The sequence below is a fragment of the Carassius gibelio genome, chromosome A7 (assembly GCF_023724105.1).
Source record: "Carassius gibelio isolate Cgi1373 ecotype wild population from Czech Republic chromosome A7, carGib1.2-hapl.c, whole genome shotgun sequence".
NCBI classification, from domain to species: Eukaryota; Metazoa; Chordata; class Actinopteri; order Cypriniformes; family Cyprinidae; genus Carassius; species Carassius gibelio.
Window position 1 is genome coordinate 25,977,958 of NC_068377.1, and position 16,998 is coordinate 25,994,955.

The following is a 16,998-nucleotide window of genomic DNA, read 5'->3' on the forward strand; positions in this document are numbered from 1 at the left end:
AGTATTGAGGGTGGGAGAGAGCGCTGTACATTCACTCCCCCCACCTACAATCCCTGCCGGTACCAATACTTAAAACTGTGGGTTACATGTCCGACTATCAAACCATTAGGCCACGACTGCATCACAGTATCAGGATTACATACACACAAGGAAATCAAAAAAGAAAGAAAAAAACTGTTGCAATTGAGACATTAGCCGTGTTTCCACTATCGAGCTAGGACCGGGCGTGCTAGTGCGTGCCAGGGCCAGTCGCGTTTCCACAGTCACTTCCGGGGCTTGATCGTGCCTCGCCGGGGCTTCCTCGGGGCCAACGGCCAAGTTTTTTGGCCCGACGAAAACCTTGGGCCAAAGCGGGCCAGCTGGGGCTAGAGGAGGGGTTATGAACAAAGGCGGAGTTTCTCAGCGTCTGGAGAGCGTCAGCGCGGATCATTTCAGAAAGATAACAGCTTTAACAGCAGCATTAAAGACTTTTAAAATAAGTTAAGCTCAAAACTCACTCTTAGTTAGCAGCAAGTGTTTGAAATAACTTGATCCGATGTGGATTATAATCACTAAACAAGGCAGAAATATTTATAAGCGATGTAAAAGACTATGCACGCTAAACATTAATGTTACACAGTAAAGATGTTAAATATGACTGCTTGGAGAAATCAGACGTCAGCTTCTTATTCTCTATCACAGTAATGTATTTATTAAGTAACTTATATTATCTGTCACAAGCCTCGTCTCGAGAGTTTTTCTCACGTTGCCTATCATAAAAGAATATAGCCTAATAATGTTTTTTGTTCGGGAGTTTTTATAAAAATAGAGATATTATCATTAATTCTAAATGTGACGGCTACTGTGGCTAATAAACAGAAACAGACTCGACTGAATAAGCAGGCTATTTTCATAAGAGTTAAAAATAAATAAATAAATAAAATAGTAATAAGTGTATTTATGTGTGATTAATTTTGAGTCCTGATAAAATAAATCAATTCTATAGTTAAAACATTGATGCTTTTGAATTTGAATATATAACAAAGCATGCAAACACACGGCCGCTTTTATTATGTTCGTTTTGTGATCGCGCATGTTCCAGTGGCTTATTTCTTAGTTGTCTGATAACTTCTCTTTGTTGGTGAAATAATGAGGTTGCATCACGTTGTTCTGAGAGGCGTGTAAAGGGCGTGTTTTAGTGACGTGCAGCAGTGCTTCAAGCTCCTCTGTGGAAACCCTGCGCTATTCTGGCCTCGTGCTACTGGCCCGGGGCTATGAGCCCCGCCCGGCCCGCTTTAAGCCCTGGCTCGCACTGGCCCGACAGTGGAAATGCGGCTATTCATATAGAAGTATTTGTAACTCATTTCTTCCTATAACAAACAAAGCTGATGACTCTCTCACCGCATGCTCAGTAGGTGTTTTCACGCCTGTGAAAAGCAAGTGACCGAATGACATCATCTCTGCATGCACTGTACTGACTCACATTGCAGTCTAGTAGATCTATACTGTCCAGGCTCTTGCTTCTGTGGATGCGGCCCTTGATCCTGCGCAGTGATGGTTTGCCCTGACTTGCAGCCGCAGCAGGTGGTGTCACAGCAGAGGCAGCATTGGCATCTGAATCAGGTGGCACCCTATGGTGAAAAGACATTAGCACATAATCATACGGCATGCTGGGATCCTTAATGTCCAATTGGACCAGCTGCTACCTACATTTGCACACTTTTATCCAAAGCTTCTAACATGACATTCAATGTTCAGTTAAAAAAAGTTTGGGGTATGTTTTTTTATACTTTTATTAAATAGTTTTAATTCAGCAAGGATGTACATTTCATCAGGTCATACATTGCTAGTGAAACAATCCAGGACTTATTTTTGAGCTATTGTATAGGAACGCCTAATTTGTTTTAAGCAAGTGCCAGTAAACTCTGAAGATTTCACAGGGTAATATGTCACAGGGACATATTCTGCAATATACAATACTTGATGGAACAAGAAATATACACATCAGAGATTAGGTGTCATCACTGCTCCCTGATTACCCTAATCCATCTAAAAGCAAAGCTTATCATAAATGTGTCTTATGTAACTCTACACTCACCACTGGGATAGACTTTTTTTTTTTTTTTAAGATTAGGCTTTGCATAATGTGCACGCATCAAAGCTTTGAAAAATGTTTCTCTCACTCACACCCGTATGGATCTCTCTCGTCTCACAGGATGTGTCTGTTAGTGTGAATTAGTGCAAGGAGCAATTAAACCCTCTGGATGTATTGGCCATGATAGCTTTAATGCTCTCATAAAAATCACTGTCTCCATAATTATAGCTTCTTTCTAAACCAAGCATCACTGTTACTATTCCTCACATTTATGGTAAGGGATTTAATCAACCCCTAACCCTAAGTATTACATATTGGTGCATGAAAGCATCCAGCACGATGTGTGCTCAGAAGATGAATGATACCCCAAATCATGCATGAGGAGGATGGTGCTTTTACTTTTCAGTAATCTAAAAACAACAACAACAGCAACAACAACTGTATTTAGAGATCAAAATATCAGAGAGACCGAGAGTACTAATTCTCTTTACATGTACATTTTACATTTAGTCATTTTGCAGACCCTTTTATCCAAAGCATCTTACAATTGGGGAATACATAAAGAGATTCTTCGTAAAGAGGCAAAAAGACACAGGAAGTGCTCATAATTAGTTTCAGGCATTGTTCAAATAAGTACAAACGAGAAAGAGAAGGAATAAATAAAGTTAATTTTTTTTTTTTTAAGTCAAGTAGCATTGAAAGAGATTAGTTTTCAGCTGTTGCTTAAAAATTGTCAGGGATTCAGCATTCCGGACAGGGGTGGGAAGATCATTCCACCAGCCAGGAATGGTGAACAAGAATGTTCTGGAAATGTGATTTTGAGCCTCTCTGTGATGGTGCCATGAGGTGTAGCTCACTAGTGGATCTCAGACTTCTGGAGGCCATGTAGATTTGTAGTAGTGAGTGGAAGTACGCAGGTGCTGAGCCTGTGGCTGTTAAGTACTGTATCAATTTCTTGAAATTGATGGGAGCCGCAGCCGGTAGCCAGTGCAAGATAAAGAGAAGTGTAACATAGGCTCTTTTGGGCTTGTTGAAGACCAGTGCTGTTGCATTCTGAATCATTTGTAGAGGTTTGATTGTGCTCGATGGAAGTCCAGCCAGAAGAGTATTGCAGTAGTCCAGCCTAGAATTGACAAGGGCCTGGACAAGAAGTTGTACAGCATGCGCCGTTAGAAAGGGCCTGCTCTTTCTGATGTTGTGCAATGCAAACCTGAAAATAGAGCAGCCTTTGCAATGTGGTCTTTAAAGGTCAGCTGGTCATCAAAGTTTACACCAAGATTTCTGACTGAAGTTGATGGGGTAGTTGTAGAAGAACCTAGCTGGATGGTGAAATCATGCTGCAGAGTTGGAATAGAACAGAAGACAAGTCTTTGCCAGGTTGAGCTGTAGGTGATGTTCTTTCATCCAACCGAGATGTCCGGCAGGCAGTGATCTTTCCTACTTTTTCTCAGTTTGGGCCAAAATCCATAGAGCTACTGTAAGTGTGCAATCCCTAGGGAAAAGCCGGAGGAGGATTTGTTTTATTCCTGTCACTGGGTGATTTATGTAACCCCAGTGGCCTTTAGGAATGAGTATCACCTTCCAGTATGATTTTTCTGCTGCTGTCTCTTGTCAAACTAAAGAGACAAGAGAGTCTGAAGTGCACACCCACAGTAGCCGGCTTTCCATCCAAAGTTGCGAATTTAACTTATGTAAAAAATGGGAGTATTTTACTAATATTTGCGAACAAGCACTGTTTCCATCCAATGATTCAAATAGAACTAAATCGTCACTTCCTGATAAACTGGCACTATACCTCACTAAGAAAAGTAGGAGAAGCTACTTACAATAATTTTCCTATATAATAAATTACTTGCACCTCAGCAGACAAAACTCAATGAATGCGCTTATTGCTTTCAGAGGTGGGTGCTCTTGTTTGGGAACGCAGTCATTTAACATTTCTGGGAGGCAATTATACAGAAATACTCTGATGACAAACTTTACTCGGGCATTTTCGAACGACCATGTAACAACATTTCAGATGCTGTTGAACAAGATCGGTCCACTGGTTACTCAGGATTTACCGTCACATGATTTTTTTGATGTGCTTGGAGGAATTTATTCGCAAAATGCATTTCCATCTCCCATTATTTGCATTATACCTTTTCCAAAAAGTCAATAACCACCTCAAGCAAAAGTAAAAACTTTTTTGAGAATTAAGGCATTTTTATTCGAAATTCAGCATATCCATCACGCAATTCAGATGAGATACTTAAAAATGCATATTAAAACAGGGTGATGGAAACCCAGCTAGTAAGAACAACAGAATCCCATTATGAAATCTATTATGAAACAAAATAAACTCAGAATAAAGCATTGAGGACCCATGATGTACAGGAGTCTGCCTTGCAGTAAAATAAAAACAAAGTGCTTGTGCTTGAAGCTTAGTTATCTAACTGGCTGATGTCATAACTGAGATTCAGATAAATAAGTAAATAATTTAGCAAACAGATTTATGGGCAGTTGACTGAATGCCTTTCCACTATTTAATGGCACACAGATTAAAGTAAAATAAAATATTTAATAAATTCTATAAAAAAATAAATAATAAATACAAAATAATAATAATAATAATAAAATATATAAATAAATATTATATATATGAGCATTTGATTAACTGGCTTTTTTGATGACAAACAATAAAATAATAAAATTAAAATAAACCTTGGTCTTGACAGTATCTTTTTAACACACATGACATATTACAGCAGTACAATATTAGGTTATATATATTGCATATTTTTGTTCAGTTGTTCACAGGAGAAAAAAAGGGCAGACAGGCTGAGTGTCAGTGGCCCTTTTGTCCACTTTCTCAAATTTTTACATGGTGGTCAGGCTGATACATGTGCTCTTTCATTCCCTGGCAGAAAACACTAAAAAATTCATTCCCCAAACCGGAGAGCAGTCTGGCCAAAGTGAGAGCCTTGGATCCCATTTGCTTCTGTGAATCCCTCTGATTGGCAGGCAGAGCACCAGAGCTGGGCTTCTCTCCTGTGACCTCCACACTGCCTGCGATCTCTAGAGGATTTGCACTAAACCCAAGAGCATCGCATTCAATCTGGACTGGCTTGTGTTGCCACCAAGCTCACTCTCTCCCTTATCTCATCTCTCTCTATCACACACACACACACACACTCTCTGTTATTCTGGGGACTCATTCACACACTGTACTAAGCAGACGCTTAAACCCTTTGCAGTGAAAGAGTGGAGGAATTTAACTACAGCTCATAATGAATTCTCATAACACATGTACTGTATAAGTGTTTAGAAAAACAAACAAAAATGTTTCCATAATATTTTAATATATAAAAAGATGCATAAATATTTAAATAAGTTATTATAGACTTAGTAAAACGTTGTCTTAATATCATGCTTTTTATTTTTCCACACAGTATAAACGGGTCTACAAAGTGACAGATGACGGATCGTCTTTTTAAAGATGCCTTTTCACCTGTGCGTTTCTGGATGTGGTCGTTACCTGGTGCAGGGTGATGGTCACGATCGCTGCCTCACGTGTCTGGGCATTAAACACGTTGAGGTGGCATTCGTGGATGAGTCATCTCCCCTTTGCAGGAAGATGACCATCTCAGAGTTGCGGACCAGATTTCGTTACCTCCAGGGGGGATTTGGCTGCACTGCCACCCTCCGGGACAGTGACAATGCCTGAATCGGATCCAGAGAAAGCCATGCTTTCCTGGGCAGCCGAGAAGAAAGGGCTCGAGTGGAAACCCCCACTGTGTCCCGAGCCCTCGAAGTTGGATGATTGGTTTCTCGAGGTGGCTCGCGGTGGTTCTCAGTGCCCTGCCTCAGTGCCTTTCTTCCCCGAGGTGCATGATGATCTCACCAGGTCATGGATGGCACCTTTTACTGCTATAAACCGGCCTGCTGGTGGATCCCGGTGTAGGTAGGCCGTCCCGCCCACCCAAGCCCCCGTCAAACCTGGTGGTAAGCGGAAGAGAAAGCGGCCCTGAGGCGGGTGACCCAGAGATGGAGGGATCTGCTCTTTGGAAAATGGTGAACACACCACTCCATCCTCTGAAGCAGGGCTGGGTGGAGAATATTTTGTTTCATTTTGCCCCAAAGTCGACCTCACAGTCGATGGCAACCAAATTCTTGACAAAAGAGCAATATTTCACAATCTCTGGGTCCCAGGAGGGCACAGACAGATCAACACCGGACCACACTCATCCTCCTCCATTGCCAGCAGGCAGAAGCATCATAAACAAAGGCCCTACTCACGCACCCGATGCAGTTGACCTGAAGGTTCGTACTTTCATGTGTCGATCCTTCCGCACCACAGACCAAACCTTTACCCCGTCGTCAGGCATTCGTTCCTCCAGGCAGGAGTGCCACTAGAACAGGTCTCCAGGCAGACTGTGTTCATATGTGTAAGTGCTTCCAAAACTCCTTCAGGAAGGATGGGGCTTCTGCAACATTCCTGTTTCAAATGGAACGGGTACGTTTTCCCAATATTATCCAATCTCACTGAGTGTGTAGTGGTATGACAACAGTGACTAGAAGTGACTGGAAGGGGCAGCATCCATGCTGCTTTGGAAGGGATCCCAATTCGTCGGCCACTGACGTGTCGTCTCCGCTCCCTCCTTCAGGGAATGAGGGTTACATACATAACCAAGACGTTATCCATCCCTCTCAACTTCTCAACAAACAAAAGCATTTCCTTCAAAAAGAAAAACATGAGCTTCATGAATGTTACATGAAGTCTTGCCTAGAAATAGCTATTCTTCCAGCTCAGTGTGAGTGTTTTAAGAGGCCACTGGTACTGGGAGATCTGACAAGCACTGGTTACTGTAATACACACACACACACACACACACACACAAACATGTAACAAATTGTTTAACTGAAGTGTTAAGTTTATAAATATATTATTACTATTATCATTATTATATAAAACAATATATATTAAATAGTACATGGATATAAAATAAATTCAATAAATGTATAATTTTTAAATTATAGAATTGAAAAATCATACTTATAAAAATATATATTATTAAATACTATATTATACAAATACATTTAATATCTATTGTATATTTATACTATATTTGTACTATATTTAAAGGGGGGGTGAAATGCTCGTTTTCACTCAATATCCTGTTAATCTTGAGTACCTATAGAGTAGTACTGCATCCTTCATAACTCCAAAAAGTCTTTATTTTTATTATATTTATAAGAGAAAGATAGTCTGTACTGATTTTTCCCAGAAAAACACGAGCGCCTAGAGGCGTGACGTGTGGGCGGAGCTAAAGAATCACGAACGCGAGTAGGATTTTGTGTTGAGCGAGTCTGGAAGCTGTGACACAGATCCAGAGGCTGAAATTTAACAAGAGCAGCATCAGCAAATGCGTCTTTATGTGGTATGTACTGAAACTGTATATATTTGCTTAGCGGTTTTGGAAAATGACTAAGTTCCACATTATGTCGTCTTTTTTTTTTTTTTTTTAAGCTGTACATGTGGAAAGTGCAGTTTGATGACAACATCGCATGTTGTTTACTTGATGTGCTTACGCTCCGATAGCTAAGTTAACAACACAGAGATATTTGAAGCAGTTTTACTCACCGCCTGCGGTTCCAACACACGATCGTGACCCTTTTTCGTTGGGACTGCATTATCCTTAAGAAATAAACGATGTTCAAATCCGTCGTCAAACTAGGCCTTGTAAACAAGCATCTTCGAAATGCAGGGAACAAACAAAAACACTTGCACAACTCCGTTGATTCTCTGTAAAAATAAACTCCATCCACTGGTCCCTTAATGCTGTTTCTCTTTTGGTAATCTGTGCAGGGTTGTCTTGCCCTGGCAACCAAAAACACACTTCTTTTGTGACTTTTCGCGACGCTTTCGCTCTGATCAGTGAATCGCTCTGATCAGTGAAATGTTTGTGCTCAGCCTATGGGAGTGCGCGCTCTTCCGGCAGAAGTGCCTTAGGACCCATATAAGGAAATTCCACTCCATCTAACGTCACACAGAGCCATACTCGAAAAAAACTTTCCGAAACTTGTGACAAACCGGAAGAGGTTTTTTTGGAACAAAAATTTGCAACTTAATTTGTGAAACTTTGTCCATGTTTAGCATGGGAATCCAACTCTTTTAACAGTGTAAAAAAACTCAGTATGCATGAAATAGCATTACACCCCCCCTTTAATATCATACATAATCTTTTTTTTAATAAGCAATAATGTTTCTATATTAACTTCTAAACAATGGTGTTTCGTTACTAAATTTGGAAAACTGAATGACTCACTCAGTGAATTTTAATTTAATGAGGTGCGGCTCAACCAGGTCTCGTCCCATTCGTCAATCTTTGTGATATCACAAATCCCAGAAAATATGCACTGTAGTCCAAACAAGTCGTTCATTGTAGTTTTTTAAGTGATTTCTGTTAAATAAAATATCTCCTTTTGAATTGAACTTTGAGCTTTGGAACTTTGCAGGTCTTTTTTGTGCTCAAACAAAAACATTACAGACTAACTTAAAGTTGAAAAATTTAATAAGCATAATAGGACCCCTTTAATATTTACAGAATAATAAAATTTTTCTTTTGAAAATTATTGAATCTTTCAATGTTAAACCAATTAATTCCTATTAAAAACCATTTATATCACAGCATAATTTATGTATTTCTAACTGTGTAAATGCATTCAAGCCATCACTGAACAGTGTCTAACTAATTATGTTGTCTCTTTCTATAGCTACTTTTTTATATCTATGTCTATTTATGTTTTTTTCTTTTAACACAATAATGACTTCAAGTTATCTTTTGGGAGTTCATTTATATGCAATTCATTATTTTATTTAATCAGCACATCATGCAATTAAATAGAGTAAAAATGTAATTGCTTGAAAACCCTTATATAAATAATAATTGAGATAAATATACATATAGTTAGATAAATTAATAACATATTTAAAGAAAAGGAAGTAAATGAAGAAATCTGTTCAGTATTTTCATACATGAATCAACAAAAGACGCTTACATAAGGCAATACTAAATCCAAATGCCTCATCACCAATAGCAATATATTGATACGGAATCACATTTATAGTCATTTGTGTATGTTAAAATAACCCACTGCCAAGGATGTGTGATAATGCCATGCTCTGCATGCTCCAACAGAGGTGATGTGCTCGTGTGAGGGTTCAATGTAAATAGCTAGCCCAGCAAGGCCATGCCGTATGACTTTGCATGGTCGGAAAAGCAGAGACCTTGTGCCAATGTAGATCCATTACTCAGTTCAGTGATTGTGACACTACCTTGTTAGGATACATTCATTCAATACGATGCCAAGGTGAGGACAAGGACCTTAGATGCATTCGTGTCAGTGATGTTCACAGCACCTGATATGAGTGAATATAAGATGGGCTTGGGCGTGTGCTGATGGCAAGCTGGGATAGCTTTAAGGGTAAACTGCATGACTAAGAGAAGAGAGTGTCCTGAGGATACTACCAGTCATCGAATCTTTCCCAGATGAAAGCAGACAAGTGAGACTCTCTCTGAGGGAAGTGCTTTGACAAAGACCAGTTTTAGGTCCAAGCTGACTGTTTATCTCTGTATTTAAGAAGTATATCTCTACAAATCCATTTCTAATAAACTATTTCTCTACAAATCAATTTATAAATTATCAAGATTTCATTTCATATATGACATAGCTCTATAGCCATTACTGGCACGAAGAGCTGGAAGCTTTTTGCAGAGCAATCAAGTGCAACCTACTAAAGACATCAAGGGTCAAACCAATTCTGCAAATGCATTCAAATTCTAAAAACTCCACACCTCCAACATCTTCAAGAAAAGCAATTCAAGTGGAGGATTCATCTGGGAACTTCTGCACAGAGTTCATGATGTAAACACAGCAGAGATACAGATGCAACACACGGCTTTAGACAAAGTAGCCCTTCTCTTCACCCATCGTTTAAAGGTTAATCTGCAACACTGATCCCTGAATACCATTAACACTGCACAGGCTCCATGATGTCTATTATCATTCTTTACCTTGCCTCTGCTTTTCTAAGATGACTGTGTAATCATGAGAACTACATAAATACTGCCAGAGAGTTTAGAAAGTCACAACACTACAAAGTAAGGAACTTTAAGGTAAGTATACAACTTTAAGCATGCCAAAATCTGTTTGTTTGTGTTGGTGGTCACACTGATAGGATAACTGTAAATAATCTTAGCAGCGGACCGTTGACATGAGATGACCAGGAGCAGAACAGGAAGAGACATGCTGATTAGGCGGGCCAGACAGCTTCGACAGATGGAGAGGGAGATTAAGGATATAGACGTGTATCAGACATGACAGTACAACGGTCACAGGCCCATGCTTAGTGTCTTCTACCATCCACCCATCCTGACTGCAAGAGCAGCACACAAACACGACCTGGCACCTGCACTAGGAGCAGAACATACTCACAAAGTCTTATAAAACAAAGAAGGCAAAATCATAAAAGGACAAACTCCACTGATATGGAGAAGACATTTTAAAGGTTGCCAGATTATTGAATTCTAATGCAATTTATAGTATGTTAAAGGATTATTTTCTCCTGTTTCAGACGTTTGGGGTCTATAAGATTTGCTGTTTTGAAATACATTTATACTTTTATTTAGCAAACATGAAATTGAACAAAAATGACACTAAAGACTTAAATGGTGTTCTTTAAAACACCATTTAATATGTTCATTAATCATTGCTATATATATAGCAATGATTAAACATTTTTTAAAGTTTCTTGAGCACCAAATCAGCATATTAGAATGATTTCTAAAGGATCATGTGACACTGAAGACTGAAGTAATGACTGCTGACAATTCAGCTTTGCCATCACAAGAATAAATAAGCTTTATATTAAAATTAGAAGATAGTTATTTAAGTTTAAATAATAATAGTATTTCACAATATCGCTGTTTACTGTATTTTTTATTGCATAAACGCAACCTTGATAAGATGATTCTTTCAAAAACATAAAATCTTACCAACCCCAACATTTTGAACAGCTTTATTCATGCTTTAGTCTGACTGCATGATAAGAGTCCTGCAGATCAGTGTTCTAGAAGCAGGACACTTTTTGCTCTTATGACTAAGCATTGTGTCACACCCTCAGGTTGCAGCTTCAGCTTGGTGACCAACTGCATGTTGTTTTTATTCTGCAGGTCAATATGGTGACTACTATGAGTCGGCCCAGCTGAAAGCAGATCTGACTCAAGTATCATAAGGGGTCATACTTGTCCAGGCCATCCCACAAGGAGCAACAACTCTTAGGCTGTATGTTATCAGCCCTCCCTGTGGGCAGGTTTTTTAAAGGAGTCATGAGTAAGAAATTAAGGTACAGGTTTAAAAGTCATAAAGTGGGACACATTTAGAGGACAGTGCGTACTGTGAAGCTAAACAGATTAAAATCCTGACTATAAGCAAATGGCTAAAATAGAGAGAAAAACTGTGTCACATTGACTTTAAAGGAACAGTTCAGCCAAAGTGAATATAGGCCTTAGTCAGGTTAGATGCCACATTCAATTTAACACGGATGAAAACAAGGCTGTATGGAATTTATAGTCTTCACAATATCACACACTTTGTAAAGGTTTTCACAAAAATAATTTTCACAACTCACAACTTCCATAACTGTTTTAAAACATTTTTTCTGCTGAACATTTGCCATGCTGTGAAACAACAGTATAAAGCACCGAACGTACTGTACTTCTTTACCTCACAGCCTCGTTTTCATTCCTGTCCAAATGTAAATATGGCCCTAATCTCTAAATTGTCTACTAGTTCAAATTTTTGGGCCGTCTATTCCTTTAATAAAATGATTATAACAACTGGGAGATTGCATTATGTTTAACTTAATTTAATATTTTTGTGAGCAAAGTTTGTTTTAATCACTCTCTCCATGCTTTACCCAATAGATTTAATCCCAAATATGACTACAGTGGCCACTAAACCAATTTACCACCAACTTTGAGCAGAATTCCCCGCCACGACCCCTCAAACACATAACCCTCTTTAAAAGATGTTCCACACTAGGAGGCTGTGGGGAGCAAGAGTCGTAAACCCAGTGTAATCTATCCCCCACAGTGCCATAAAGCATCTGAAAGGAGATTACAATCTCACGGCAGAGTGGAAAACTTGTGTCAAAAACAAAGAAGCCCCTTTCACACTGCCATTCCGGCAAATACAGGGGCAAAGTGTTCCTGCAATTGGTCCCTGGTCGATTTGGCACTTTCACACTGCCAGTGATGATCCGGTATATGTGCGTGCTTTCACACACAACCCTTGAAGATCCTGTAACGACACGTGACATCAGCGCGTGACGTGTAATGTATGAGTCGACAACGCTAGGCACGTTAAACTTTCACTGAAGCAAGCAAATGATCTCTGCGTCAGCGCGGAAAGTGAGTAACTAACTGATCTCTGCTTCATTACAGTTTGCACATATGTTTTCGTCGCGAATGTTGATCTTCCTTCAAAACAGCCGGTAAAAGAGTCAATCACATCGACACGGAATTAGATCTGGCTTTTGTTCACACAGCGCTCGTACCGGGTCGAACCCCGCAATGTTACTAGGTCCCCGACCTGGGTTCAATTCGGTAATCGATTGTGGGACGTGGTTGCTTTCACACAGAAGGCAACCCGGCAATGTTCCGGAAATATTGCGGGTCCGACGTGCAGTGTGAAAGGGGCTAGAGAAACACAGCTATTTTACCCTGACCACACATCTCTGAGATGATGACCATGTTGAGGAGATGGAGAGCAATCAGTGTCAATCAGTGTGGAGATTTCCTCTCTGGTGTCTCCTGGAGTAACCGAAGCAGCTTTCACACTCTGAACCTCTTTTAAAATGTCTGTGCACTTTAACTTGTATTTCAGTCTGACTCAATCAATAAAATGTACTCTTACAGTCCAACTGAAATCATGCTAGTCTGGTTTTTGTGATGTCAGACAAACAGACCCATAGTTGATAAGGTGACTGCAGCTCGGCTTTGTCCAGCACTGTTCAAATGTTTTTTCAGTTGTAAATGAAACAAAGAAAAAAACACTACTTCAGTCTTTCTACTTAAAAATGTCATGTTTAATTCAATGTGTTACTTGGCTTGCCATTTCTTAGTTAAATTTACAAGCAATTTCAGAGTGAAAAAAAATTCCACTGTATATATGTGAATCAGACTTTGTCCTGACATTATGCACTTGCTCCAAAAGACAGGAGACACATGAAATGGAGCTCATTGTTTAATATAAAAGAGACTCGGGTTCCTTAGGAAAAATTGTCTTGGCTTTTGATTTTCAAATGACTTGAAGAACGGCATATGATGACTGAATCAAATTTAGAAATGCAGATTGGTGATTTGTTGTTTCTGACAACAACAAATAAATTGTACCTACAATAATCAAGAAATTATTAAAGGCAAAAATATATTTTATGCAATTAAAATCCACTCTGCTCACACTCAGTTTGGGGTTGATGCTTCTGGGTGAGTTCATGCACCATTAAGCAGGTGGGAGAACAATGGATTGCAGGAGGCAATAGACAGACATCTGGGAGGGTGCAATACAACGGTCGCCTCCCACTGCCAACACATTTGGTTACTGCACGCACAGTAGGGAGTAGGGAGCAGCAGAGAGCCAGTAACAGCGGGCTCGCTGGTTGGATGGATGATTCCATCACAACAATAATGTAAAGTAATGCTGATGGAAAACCCACCCCCTTATCAATGCACATGACTGATATCTTGATGCTGCCAACACACGGCACACCCTTGTGAGTCTTTCGAGCAGACCACAAGTGACAAGATTAAAGGTTTTTACTCTCAAGACACGATTTAGACATACGTATACCTCAAATACACACACAACTATATATATATAGGCCTACAATTATTTAAAAATAATATAATGTATATACTATATACAAATGTATTTATTTTAAATATTTTAATCTCTGAAACAATATACGGAAACCAATTCAGTAAATGTAACATGAATAAAATGCATTTACTGAATTGGTTTGAAGGGATTCTGAGCAAACACAATCCACTTGTTCGGGTGCCAGCCGGTGTTTGGATGGAAAGGAAAATGTTTTGATTGATCTTTGAAAATAATAAGCAAGTAGAATTTAAAATAAGTAAAAGAAAACATAATAACAAAGAGGTCTGTATTGTATAACTCAATGCTAACCAGCTTCGACCTCCACTCAACCAGCACACACAAATATCACTTAGATAATGAACACATGCCGCAGTAAAATCTGAGGATGTGTATAACTTTCATTTGGAAGAATGTGGCAAATGCACTTAGAGGAAATTGTTAAATGGATTTGAGTGGCTGCACCCATGTGATTAATAAGCTGTCTGAGTGAATTCAGTCTGGAGGCAGTGGAGAACGAAAAGTTAAAAATAACCAAGCCAAATGCAAAGGGGGAAAGAAAACATTACAATTGTTTTTATTTTTTTAAATGTTGTACTGTTTAATATTTCCTAACACAAATATTCAGGCTCAACAACATTATTTCTGAGGCTAAATGTAAGCTTCTGTTATACCAGAGAAGGACCGCTTCAATCTATTACCAGTGTGCAACAATAAAGAGAATTACACATCGACATATCAGAGACAAAAATATTCAAACAAAAACAAAAAATCTGAGATTAGAAAATGTGGGTTAAGAGCAAAAATTCACTTTGCCCAACAAAAGTGAGCATAACAGCTCTAAATACGCTGTCCAAGATTAAAATGCAACAGTTTCTCCATCTATTCCTCTCTCCATCTCTTTTTTCCTCCCTTTTTGTGTTCGCAAGTCTGACAAAACCTCGGCGCACGTCACACTTCACTCTCCTCCCATTCCACACTCACTCGCTCACTTCTCAAACCGTCCTGTTTCTACTCACCACAGCTGTCTCTTCGGAGGGATGCAGTCATCTTTGTTGGAAGCTGTCACTCCCATGGCCATCTGCATCACTGTTATGTATTTCTGGTACTTCATATTGTCCTCCACGAAACCAACATAAGTGAGCTTTGTGCGCGTCTATTCCCTGGCATCCGCCTGCGCCGGGTCCGCCTCCATCACTTTCAGAGCGCCATTCCCAGTTCTGAGGGACTGACAAGGAAAGGACTCCTCAAAAAGCACGACAAAAGGTACCATGCCACTAGGACCCATGTCTGTTGTGACTCTGTAATCTCATTAGTGCTCTGAATAGCCGGCTAATCCATTCAGTGTTGGACGGGAGCGACACATTGTTTCTGCGCACTCCTCGCGAAGCACTTTCTGTTCTGAAAACAATCAGACAGAAACTCTGACAGATTCCGGCAGCATGTGACAGCGGCTGAGCGTTTGTGTGTGAAAGTAGGAGAGAGGAAAAGTGTGCATGTATATACGCACATAAAAAAGAGAGACAAGGGAGAGGGAGGGAGAAAGAAAGAGAGAGAGGGAGAGAGAGACGCACACATGCTCAGGAAGAGTGGGGGTGAGAAGCAAAGAGCGACAGAGATAGACAGCGAGAGACTAGAGCGTCTCTCGGCTGGCACGGAAATATATTTCAGAGTATCTGAACATGATGTGAGGTGATTTACAAAACATCTCGGTTCATCCAGCTCACAAAAAGATCTCAACGCAAATCAGATCAAAATGAAGCCTTGTGTGATTTGAGCTCTGTGACTGTGTGTTTACTAATGGAATAGGGGGATGGGAGACAGGAATAGGAGCAAGGGAGATGTGAATAAGGGGAGAGAAGGCACAATGAGTTTTTTAATCCCGGACACATGCACATAACCATCAGTAAATGAATTGGATACACAGATTAAGTGTTGTTCAGCCAAACGCATATGGATGCAACAGTGCTATTTTAATCCATGTGATGCATTATTCTGTCCCTAAACAAGACCCATTACAATGACTACCTGCTGACCTTCTTCCAGCCTCTATCTGGAACAGAGGTCACAGAGGTCTAAAGGGCAGCCGTTTGTTAGCCTGAACATTAGCAGCCTTCACCAAGTTAAGGACTGGCTTCATTAGAAAGGGCACTTTGCCATTAGACAAGAGAATGTTATTAGTCATAAGCTTAGGTATCCAGGACATACAACAGAATCAATTGTAAGTTCCTCTGATTTCCTAATTAAGCAATTTTTGTCATTCATCAGACAATTTTTACTTTCAGGACATTGATTGTACCTGCATGAGTGCTTTGTGTCGGATAGGAATCTCAGCTACTGTTATCCCTTCCAGGGTCTTGCCCAAAGGAACTATCATTTGGTCTGAAGGACACCCATATCCTTAACCTTTAGGCCTCTGAAGGACTAAATGAGATGAGGGATTGGGAGTGAGGGCTCTACACTTAAAAAGGCATGTGATTAAGAAACACCAAGTGAATTGAGTGATTACTGAGTCCATTGTAATTGTGTAGAGACAGAATAATTGATTATTATAATGGACCTCATGGGTGTGCAGAACAATTATTTGTTTTGGTGTCAAACAATAAAAGGAATTTAGTGACTAACAAAAACTCAGTAATTGATCTTTGTGTTGACATATTGCAGAAAACTAACCACAAGCCATATGGAGTAAAATGAAATGTGACCAGGCAGAGGTTTGGGAGCGCACCAACGCCTCAGTCCCACAGGAAAGCCCATTAAACTTTTCTTGGGTTAAGCATGACTAAGAGAGATGCACTTGAGTGAGGTCAAACACCAGGACACAGAGAGATATCATTGAGATTATGTGGAGAGAGAATCACCTGAAACTATCACTATTTGTTGAGATTTTTTTTGCACCACTTTTAAATAAAAGAAAGTAAGTTCACTAATATCTCTGTCTCTGCTCTTTATTTTCTAATAGGCTTGGAAGTATGCTATATTGAACTGAGCCACTCTAATGA

The 16,998-nt window shown here is 39.7% G+C and overlaps 1 protein-coding gene and 1 long non-coding RNA gene across 18 annotated transcripts in view; one reads left to right on the forward strand and one right to left on the reverse strand.

Moving 5' to 3' along the window:
* Positions 1-15,528, reverse strand: part of LOC128016958 (tight junction protein ZO-1) — a 105,228-nt gene extending 89,700 nt beyond the window's left edge. For 15 of the 17 annotated variants that reach the window (XM_052601957.1, XM_052601951.1, XM_052601953.1 and 12 more), the window contains exons 1-2: positions 15,016-15,250; positions 1,463-1,610 (exon numbers count right to left, since the gene is read on the reverse strand). In XM_052601957.1, coding sequence (XP_052457917.1) covers positions 1,463-1,610; positions 15,016-15,110 — 243 coding nt within the window. In that variant the 5' untranslated portion in view covers positions 15,111-15,250. Of the gene's footprint in view, positions 1-1,462; positions 1,611-15,015 lie in introns of all 17 variants that reach the window. The other 2 variants (XM_052601954.1, XM_052601942.1) reach the window with 2 other exon arrangements.
* Positions 15,115-16,928, forward strand: LOC128016960 (uncharacterized). The gene is made up of 2 exons (XR_008184332.1): positions 15,115-15,262; positions 16,661-16,928. It is a non-coding gene; the product is annotated as an uncharacterized LOC128016960 (long non-coding RNA).
* Positions 16,929-16,998: the final 70 nt, after the last annotated feature.